Source organism: Camelus dromedarius, chromosome 18, assembly GCF_036321535.1.
Source record: "Camelus dromedarius isolate mCamDro1 chromosome 18, mCamDro1.pat, whole genome shotgun sequence".
NCBI lineage: Eukaryota > Metazoa > Chordata > Mammalia > Artiodactyla > Camelidae > Camelus > Camelus dromedarius.
In genome coordinates, this window is record NC_087453.1 from 11,523,655 (window position 1) to 11,533,374 (window position 9,720).

General features: G+C 52.7%; 1 protein-coding gene across 1 annotated transcript in view; it reads left to right on the forward strand.

Annotated features, from left to right (window-relative positions):
- The window catches only part of CDH22 (cadherin 22), a 69,285-nt gene extending 60,358 nt beyond the window's left edge, over nucleotides 1–8,927 (forward strand). Inside the window, exons 10-11 of the mRNA XM_031433703.2 lie at nucleotides 4,481–4,732; nucleotides 7,659–8,927. Of these exons, the coding sequence (XP_031289563.2) occupies nucleotides 4,481–4,732; nucleotides 7,659–8,212 (806 nt within the window). The 3' untranslated portion in view covers nucleotides 8,213–8,927. The remainder of the gene's footprint in view (nucleotides 1–4,480; nucleotides 4,733–7,658) is intronic.
- Nucleotides 8,928–9,720: the final 793 nt, after the last annotated feature.

A 9,720-nucleotide genomic window follows, 5' to 3' on the forward strand; every position in this document is an offset into this window, starting at 1 on the left:
TAAACAAAACGGGGGGAAAAGCAAGATAAAAGTAGAAGGTATTTTAAATAAGGGGGTTTAGGAAGGCCTCTCTGAAGGAATCCATAGTGAGTACGGATCTAAAGGAAGTAAAAGGGTGAGCCATGCAGACAACTGGACAAAGAATGATCCAAGTACAAGAAACAGCAAGTGCAAAGGCCCTGAGGTGGGAGCAGGCCTAGGATGTTTGAGACCTGCATGGGTAGGGTGAGTGAGTGACAATGCTGGAGGAGATGTAGTCAGGGAGGTACTAGGAGCCAGATCACGTGGGTTCCTTCTGACCTTGGAACAGGTCTGGAATTACCCCCAGGACCTTGACACCACTTTCCTCAGTGACCTCTGAAGCCAGACCCATCTGTATTTCCAGGAGTCATATTAAAAATATTTAACAACTTGTGCAGTTCAGATAACCCATCAGAAGGACACTGACTATAAATAGTCTGGAGTAGGACCCTGGAGCCTTCGCTGTGCCAAGCTTTAAACCCTTAGTGCCTTGGTTGTGTTAAAGTTGGGGGTGTGCTTGAGGGAGAGGCTGAGGCAGCAGGGAAGGACTTGGGGGACTCAGAATCATGGCTACTTAAATCTTTTTGGAACTATTTCAGTATTTTAACAACTTTAATGACCTGTACTGCCCTGCCTGCTTGTTATAGCAATGGTATCCTAAGCTGGCCCCAGGAGACATAAATAGTCCTGGCTTGACCTCACCAAGTTCAGAGATCTTTCCATCTCCAGGGGCCGGAGGTTCTGCCCCAGCTGCCTCTCTTTGGCCAGGGATAGGGGTCTGGTTTGGCTACCAGGGCTCCCATCCAGTGTGACCACCTGATAGGAGCCCTAGGACCAAGGGTGGCGGCAGCGTGCTGAGGTCAGCACAGTCAGGGAAGGGCTCCTCCTCCAATCCCCCAGCCCCTTCCCACGGAATGCCAAGCCCCCTCCTCCTCACCATATAAATATCCAGGTTGACAAACGGCTACCCCAACCCATCTGTTTCTTTGTACAAATTTGTAGCCAGTTTGGAAATGTGATTTATAAATATTGCTTTTGCAGCCAGGGATTGACACTGATGTATGTCAGTCCAGATGGATGGATGCAGTGCTGGGCGCAGATCCCGCCTAGAAGGGTGGGGTAGGGGTCTGGGGTGGCCAGTGGCTTCCCAAATGAAGCCAGCTGCTGCCTACGAGGGTGGCTAAGGGGTACAGGGATGATGCTCAGGGATTCCCACTGATGGAGTGACAGAGTAGCAGGGACTAGAGCTCTCAAAACATATGGCTCCATGGTCAAAGACAGCAACCCTGAGAAACAAACATCTCTTCTCCCCTTCTCTGTTCTTGCTTGGGAATTTGAGGCTGAGCCAGAGCCAGCGTCTCATTTTTCAAATCTGTCTACTACTCTCTGCCTCCACTACCACTATTATTTCACATCTAAAACACACAATAGCTTCCTAACTGGTCTTCTGCATCCACTCTTGTGTTTTGGATTAGAGGCTCCCTTGCCTAGCGTCTAGGCTCAGTGGGGGCAGGGACCATGACTGTCTTGTTCATTGCTATATCCTTAGGGGCTGGAATAATCCTGACCTGTAGAAGGTATTTAATTAGTATTTGTTGTTGAATGGATGGATGATATGTCACTAGGTTGCTTCTTTGCTTAAGTCCCGCCCATCAATGGTCTCCTATTGCCTTTAAGAAAATAATGCAAATTCCTTACCCTGGCCTCTAAGACTTTCCATAGCAAGCCCCTGCCTCCCGCTCCAGCCTCTGCTTGGTGCACTGTAGCCATCACCCTCACCCCTCCAGCCGCAAAGGACTGCTTTCAGTTCCTTGAGTGTATTATACGTCTTCCAACCTCAGGGCCTTTGCATGGGCTATTCCCACTCCTAGAACTCATTGTTCAGGACTCAGCAATATCACTTCTTCCAAAAAGTTCCCCCTGACCTCCTGGACTGGGTCAGGTCCTCTTGATAGATACTCTTCCTATATTCTTCCTTCTTAGCACTTACCATGGTTTGCAATTGTGGACTAAATTGTGGATTTATATGAGTAACATTTGTCTCTCAATAAGGCCATAAGGGCAGATCCAGGACTGTGGTTGGTTTAGCTCTGCTTTATTTTTCCCCTGTGACTAGCATGGTACCTAGCACATAGTAGTTACTCAGTAAAGATTTATTGGATGGATGGGTGGAGGGAGGATGGATGGATGGGTAGAGGATGGCTGGATGGATGATTTGATGGATGGGTGGAAAAGGTAGCTATGCTACCAGTTCACAGGATAAATTCAGACATGTCCCTTCTCTCTGAGCCTCAACTTCCACGTATATAAAATGGGAATACTGTCACAACTCTTGATAGTTCTGAGGATTAAACATCATGACGTACTTAAGGCATCCACCCAGTCCTCGATGCATCAAAAGTACGCAGTCAGTGCAAAGGAGTCCCACCCCACCCCTTCTTTTCCTCATCTTGCTCTTGAGCCTTTCTTTCCCAGGGGAAGGCAGATGTTGTCACAGCTGGGGTTGACTCACCCTTTGACAGGAGGGCTAAAGTTCAAGCCAGAGCTCAAGGGTCTGACCCCGGACCACCAGTTAACCCTCAAAGATGTGGTTCATTCAAGCACCACTCTTCAAGGCTGGCTCAGTGCCAGGGAAGAGACAGGCACCTGCTACCTTAACACAACGTGACAAGTGCTGTAATAGAAGTGTGCCTGGCACCTGTATAGTCAGAGCCGGGGGTGGGGAGCCATAAATCCTTCCTTCCCAGGGAAGCGGAGAAAGGAGGCCACAGAAAGGAGGTGACATTTAGCTGGAGCATGACAGATGAGGAATTTGCCCAGGCAAGAAGGTGGAGAGGGTGTTCTAGCTAGCGGGAACTTGGTGAATAAAGGCAGAGCAGACTAGGCAGAGAGTGGAGGTGGGGTGCAGCCCATGGGGGTGGGGCATGACAAAAATAACAGGCAGCATTCATGGAGAATTGCTCTGTCTTGGGAGCTATTCTAAGCATTATTGTTCTATTAAATCCTCACACCTCTGTGATGCTGTTGTCCTCAGTTGCAGGTAAGGAAACTGAGGTCCAGAAAAGCTAAGTGACTTTCCCAAGCTAGTACATGATCAACGCAGCTAAATTAGTTTGTAATATTTTTATGGGAATTTTCAAATCTGTGTAGAAGTGGATAGAATAACACAATGAACCCTCATGTGCCCATCACAAGAGCTTCAATCCACGACCAGTCTTGTTTCAGCGGGACCTCCAATCTACGTCACAGGTGTGCCCAAGGTCACAAGTCAGCCCTTCCAAACGCTCTTTTTCCTGCATTGTGTCCATGGAGGCCAGGATGGGCACACTGAATTGAGGGCTGTGGGGAAGAAGCTGAGTTAACTGTGGAAGGGGCCCAGGCTGTCAAAGTCTAAAGCCAGAGAGACCAGCCTGAAGACTGCAAGGGTGGTGAGATGGACTCAGGAGGGAGGCCTGGGCCCCCAGAAGGAAGCAGGGCCCCCTTTCTTGGAACTAGCTGGCTGCGGAGGGTGGGGACAGCAGCCGGCTGGACTCGGAGTCCTTCTACACCACTCCATTGGCAGCCACCAAAACGATCTCGGGTCCGTGCAGGCCTGAGCCATAGAGAAGAGGTGTGGCGGAGTCAGGGGAGCAGGGAAGTGGGCACACCCGCCCCCCAGCCCATGTTCTACACCCACCCTGCCACGTTCAGATACCCGTCCCCCGAGTCCTGACGGGCGCTCCCAGTGCGATGAGTATGACTCATGTGAGTTCGCTGTCCTCTCTGGCCACAGGCATCAGAAGGAGAGGTGGGAGAGGAGACCTTGGTGCCCTAGGGTCTCTCCATCAGGCCTGAGGGGCCGTGCCCCCGGCTCTCCAGGCTCAGCTCCTAGACTCCTGACAGAAGTTTCCTTCAGCCAAAGGCAGGTGGCAGCCCAAGTTCCCAGTCTTCTCTGGTGACCCAGGACTTATCAGGGTCCAGCTAGCCACAACCCAAGGACAACAGGACCCCAGGGTCAGGATGCATTGGGTGGCTGGGGTGGAATCTGGAACCAAAAAAATGCTGTTGAGACAGATGGCAAAAAAAAAAAAAAAAAAAAAAGACACAGCCAGGGACAGGACTTTGGCCCAGCTGGGGACAGAATCTTGGAATACCTGGGGACAGGACCTTGGCACAGCTGGGGACAAAATCTTGGAATAACTGAAAACAATTTTGAGACAGCAGGGAATACTCTTAGGACAGCTAAGGACAGAATTGTGGGCTGTATGGCTGGGGACAGGATCTTCAGGCAGCTGGGGCAGAATTTGGGGACAGCCGGTAACAACTTGGGGAGATCAGGGAATAGACCCAGGGGTCAGCTGGGAGGCAGTAGTTGGGGGCAGAGGGAGGCAGATCCTAAAGTAGAATCAAGAAGTGGCTGGGACAGGGGAGGCTGACCCCAGACCCCAAGTCACACGCCACTCCCTTTTTCCTGGCGCAGACAACACGGCCGCGGTGCACACACAGCACTTGGGCTTCAACCGGCAGGAGCAGGACGTGTTCTTCCTGCCCATCCTGGTGGTGGACAGCGGGCCACCCACACTGAGCAGCACAGGGACACTCACCATCCGCATCTGTGGCTGCGACAGCTCCGGCGCCATCCAGTCCTGCAACACCACCGCCTTTGTCATGGCTGCCTCCCTCAGCCCCGGCGCCCTCATCGCCCTTTTGGTCTGTGTCCTCATCCTGGTCGGTGAGTCTGCCAAGAGCCAGCCCCTCTCCCCAATTGGGCCCCATCCTTGGACCCTGGGTTTCTTTCCCTAGGAGCCCCCATATGGTCTCACTTTCCCTCTCCGCACAGTTAAGGGCTGGCCTGAGTGATCTCCGAGTTCTAACATGCAGATCCTATGAGAAGTCTCCTAAATACAGAGCAGCCCCACCACCAGCTCCAGACAGTGTCAACCCCCACCGGAGACTAAGTTTCATGCTGGCCCACTCTCTCCATGGCCGAAACTGTCCGTACTTTTTAAAAAACAGGCATATTTAAAAAAAAATTCTCTCATGTCTATTGTCCTCTTTTATTCTCTATGTAGGACTTTATTCTCTATGTAGTAAAAAGAGCTCTTGTGAACCATCTTGTCAGCCAGATGTATCATCCCCATTTTTCAGATGAGGAAACTGAGGCTCAGAGAGGTTAAGTGGCTTGCAAAAGGGGACCCAGTTAGTCCTCTGACTTGAAATCAGGTCTTTTTGTTCTATATTCACTGCTCCTTTAACTACCCCACCTGCTATGAATCTAAACTGGGGGCAAAATCTTGGGGCAGCTGGGGTAAAATCTTAAGACATTTTGTAGGGCAAAATCTACTCTTGTATTAGTTCCACTAGCAGCCAGTCAAGCCCTTCAAGTGAAGAGGTCAAATGAAGAGGTCAGGTTCCAGGAGCTAAACTGGATTTAGTTGGTCACCATGCCTCCTCTCACTGTCGAAGCAGAAAGGCCTCACCTCAGTCCTGATTACTGGACTTCATGGAACAGTCAGAACCCAAGGAACTCGAGGAAGGACCAGATTGTTCACTCAGTTCCCTGGGAGATTCATCTGCCTCCCACGCCTCGCTGCCCACCCCTGGGGAAGCTGCCTGTGGCTGAGCTGCACCTCTTCCATCCCTGCAGAGGCCCTGGGCAGGCTCCTCCTAGCTGGGAGACCCCCCTCCTCTCCCCTCCCCAGCCCATGGCTCAGAAACCCTTTTTCCAGAGGGTGCACTTTACAGCGGTTTCATTTTCCGAGGCAGTGCAAACAAATTTCTGCCTAATTGCCCACAAACGAAGAAAGTGCACATCAGTGCTCTAAAGGTGACAGGCGGAATCGCTGATCAGGCCTGGCACATCTGTCGCCCACCGCCCGCGCTCCCCACCATCTGCTCTCACGGGCATCCCCCTGTGCAGCTCCCAGCCTCCAGCTCTGAAAGCCGTCCATCCATCTTCCCAACTTCTCTTCTGACACCTTCCTTCCCTCCCGCCCGACCTGTCCCCGGATCCCACCTCCTCCCCTGTCATGAGCCACCGTGTTAGGTCGTGAGCCAGTACCCTGCCCCCTGGCCCTAGCAGCTGGCTCTGGCCACTGGAGCAGCAAGAAGAATCCAGTGCCTGACATGATACCGAGTACATATCTGTCCATCCATCCACCCATCTCTCCATTTAATTCTCTCATTTGCTTATCAGTTCCTAGTTTATTCATCCAGTGAATCCTTCCATGTGCTAAATTATTCTAAGCACTGGGATTCATCAGTAAATGAAAGAGACTAAAAGCCCTGAGTCACTGGAAAGTTGGGGTTGTCATCGTTGAAATGGGGTGACTGAGGGCGGGAAGAGGGAACTATTATTATTTCAAATCTGGACACATTAAGTTCACAGTTGTCCTGGTCAACCCCAAGGACTTGCTGGGGAGGCAGCTGGGTGTACCATCTAGATTTCAGGGGAGAAGTCCAGGCTGGAGGTTGCAGTAGGGGAGTTGTCAGCCTCTAAGTGGAATTTAAAGCCATGAGACAAGGAAAGCGCCAAGAAAGGGAGTGTGGATACCAAGGACTGAGTTCTGGGACATTTGATGTCAGGAAGTTGAAGAGGAGAGGAAAACCCTGCTTAGAAGGTTGAGAACGAGCTACCAGTGAGGTAGGGGGAAGAAGAGTATGCAGAGTCCTGGAAGTCAAGTGAAGGAAGCCAAGAAGGGGCAAGTCCTTCACTCGCTCATCCTTGTACTCACCCGGGTCTCCATCCAATTCTTCATTCAGTCGTTCATTCAACAAACACGGTTCATAGGCTTGTTGCATACCAGGTACCACACTAGGGAAACTTTCCCTGGGGCCTCCAGGGCAATTTAAATTGAGCTTGCCTCCAGGGCAAGCCCCACATGTTAACACAGCAGGATCTATGCTATGATGGAGCTGTAGTTCTCAAACCTGAGCTGCCTCGGCATCACTTGGGGGCCTTATTGAAACAGACTGCAGGATGGGGAGGGGCACCCACCCAGTAGGTATAGGGTGGGACCTGAGAATTTACATTTCTAACAAGTTCCTAGGAGATGTTGATTTTGCTGGTCCAGGGACCAAGGCAGGGTGCTAGAGAAACCCCTCACCAGGGGAGCCTGGAGGTGATGGCATTGAACCTGACCTGGAGCTCTCAGGGAAGGAGATATCTTGAGCTGAGACTCAAAGGGCTAACAGTGTGCCTAGAGCTTCTGGAGCAGACAGAGGAGGGTGCGGGTGAAAGAGAGGTCAGGGTCAAGGTCATTTTACTTCCACCAGACCACAGCTGACCCCTTCCCACTCCCAAGCACCGAGAGACCTCACAGGGATGTATCTCTTCGAAGAGTTGAGGGTGGAGACCTCCGAGGTTGGGTCTAGCCCTCAGCATCCATGAAGTCTCTTAACATTGCTCTCTGTCCCCACACCACCCCCAGTGGTGGTGTAGCCTTGATTTGCACACCTCCCAAGACGGGTAGCTCACTATCTATCCAGCTAGCCATCTCTGTTCTGACTGTGAGAAAGGTTTCTTTTGCACAGAACTCTAGGAAATTTGCATGAGCATTTAGGCTGAGCCAGCTCTGCTGGGGAGAAGGGAAGGGGTGGTCCCGGAATGCCCTGAGGGATGCTCGGCCCTTACTGGTCCTTGGCTGTCTCCCGCACAGTGCTGGTGCTGCTGATCCTCACCCTCAGGCGCCACCACAAGAGCCACCTGAGCTCGGACGAGGACGAGGACATGCGGGACAACGTCATCAAATACAATGATGAGGGCGGCGGCGAGCAGGACACCGAGGCCTACGACATGTCGGCGCTGCGGAGCCTCTACGACTTCGGCGAGCTCAAAGGCAGCGACGGGGGCGGCGTCGGGGGCCCAGGCGGGGGCACGGGGAGCCCCCCGCAGACTCACCTGCCCTCGGAGCGACACTCGCTCCCGCAGGGGCCGCAGAGCCCAGAGCCGGATTTCTCGGTGTTCAGGGACTTCATCAGCCGCAAGGTGGCGCTGGCGGACGCGGACCTGTCGGTGCCGCCCTACGACGCCTTCCAGACCTACGCCTTCGAGGGCGCGGACTCGCCGGCCGCCTCGCTCAGCTCGCTGCACAGCGGCTCGTCGGGCTCCGAGCAGGACTTCGCCTATCTCAGCAGCTGGGGCCCGCGCTTCCGGCCCCTGGCCGCGCTCTACGCCGGCCACCGCCCGGACGACGAGGCCCAGGCCTCCTAGCCTGCCCTCCCTGCCACCTAGGACCCGACTGGACTCCAGGACAAAGCACGTCCCCTGTTCACCCCCTTTCCCAGCCCTCCCAACCTCCCAAGGCGGCCGGACAGGAGGGGGGACTTGTTGGGGGGCAGACTCCCCGACCGCGGGAGGGGGGCAGCTTGCACCCAGAGGTGCGGGAATTATGACCAACATCATTAAAACTGCAGCGAGAACGGGCACCGCGTGGCTCTGGGGTTAGACAGGGAGATAGGGCCGCGTGGCTCCCTCCTGCCTTGGGGAAGAAGCCTGGAGGGAGGACGCTGCTGAAAGAAGGACATACCTCCCCAGGTACCCTCCATCAGTTAAGAGGAGGGACAGGCTGTTCATTTACTAAGCGCCTACTGTGTGCTGGGACACTGTACAGAGACCATCTTAGCTGTCATAGAAACCATGACGTGGAGCCCCGCAGGTAACAGATGGAGAAAGGCACCTGAGAAGTGGCTGTGCCCTGTCCAAGGACACCTTGCCGGTATACAGTGGAGCCATGACACTTACCGGCTACCTGGCCTTGGGCAAGTTTCTTGACTTCTCTGGGCCTCAGTTTCCTCCTGTGTCAAACGAGGCAAATAACAGAACCTACCTCGAAGAGCTGTGAAGATAGGTTTCTTGCGTGTCAAGTGGTTAGGACAGTGCCTGGCACATAGTAGGTGTTCAATAAATGTTAGCCTTTGATACTGTTTTTATCTTTGTCGTTATTAGAAGCCCAGCATCCCCCAGCATCTGCCTCCCAGATCTGAGTTCTCTCCCCTTTTTCCTAGCATCTCCAAGGGGGGGGGGGATAGTCTTATCGGTGTCACTCCTGCTTCAGGTGGGGGATAAGGAAGTTCCTAGTGACTGGAGAGCCTTCCAGAGTCTCAGGTGACACTGGAATAGGACACCTAGCAGGGGTGCCAAAAGAGGACAAGCTGGAAAGTTCCAGGACTTGGATGAGGTGGGAGGGTTGGATTGGTGGGAGATGGAGGGGTTGGACACCACTGGATGTGATGGGATCTTGTTTGGTCCAGAAACCCAGCAGTCTCGCCATCCATGGACCCCTAAGGCTAAGTCATCTCTAAAAGCCTCCAGCTCTAAAACCATTTGACTATAGGGTTTTTGTCTTGCACCCCACCCCTGAAGTGATTCATTCATTCCACGTTGATTGGCTGTGAACTCTAGCTCCTGTGAGGCAGGCCTCCTTCATCAAGGTCCTTAACTGCTGAAGCCTCAGTTTCCTCATCTGTAAAATGGGGCTAATGATAGTCCCATGAAGGGTTTTTGAGGGGCTTAAAGGAGATAATGAATGTTAAGCTCTGATCTCAGTGCCTTTCTGCCACATTGAAAATGCTCGATAAATGTTCATTTGCCTTACTTTTTTTTACCCTCCCAAGAAGCATTCATTCATTCCCTCCACATTTGCCAAGGTCCACTGTGACAGATCCAGAGATAGTTATTATTTCCTGAGTGCCTTACCTGTATTGTCTCATCTAAGTTAG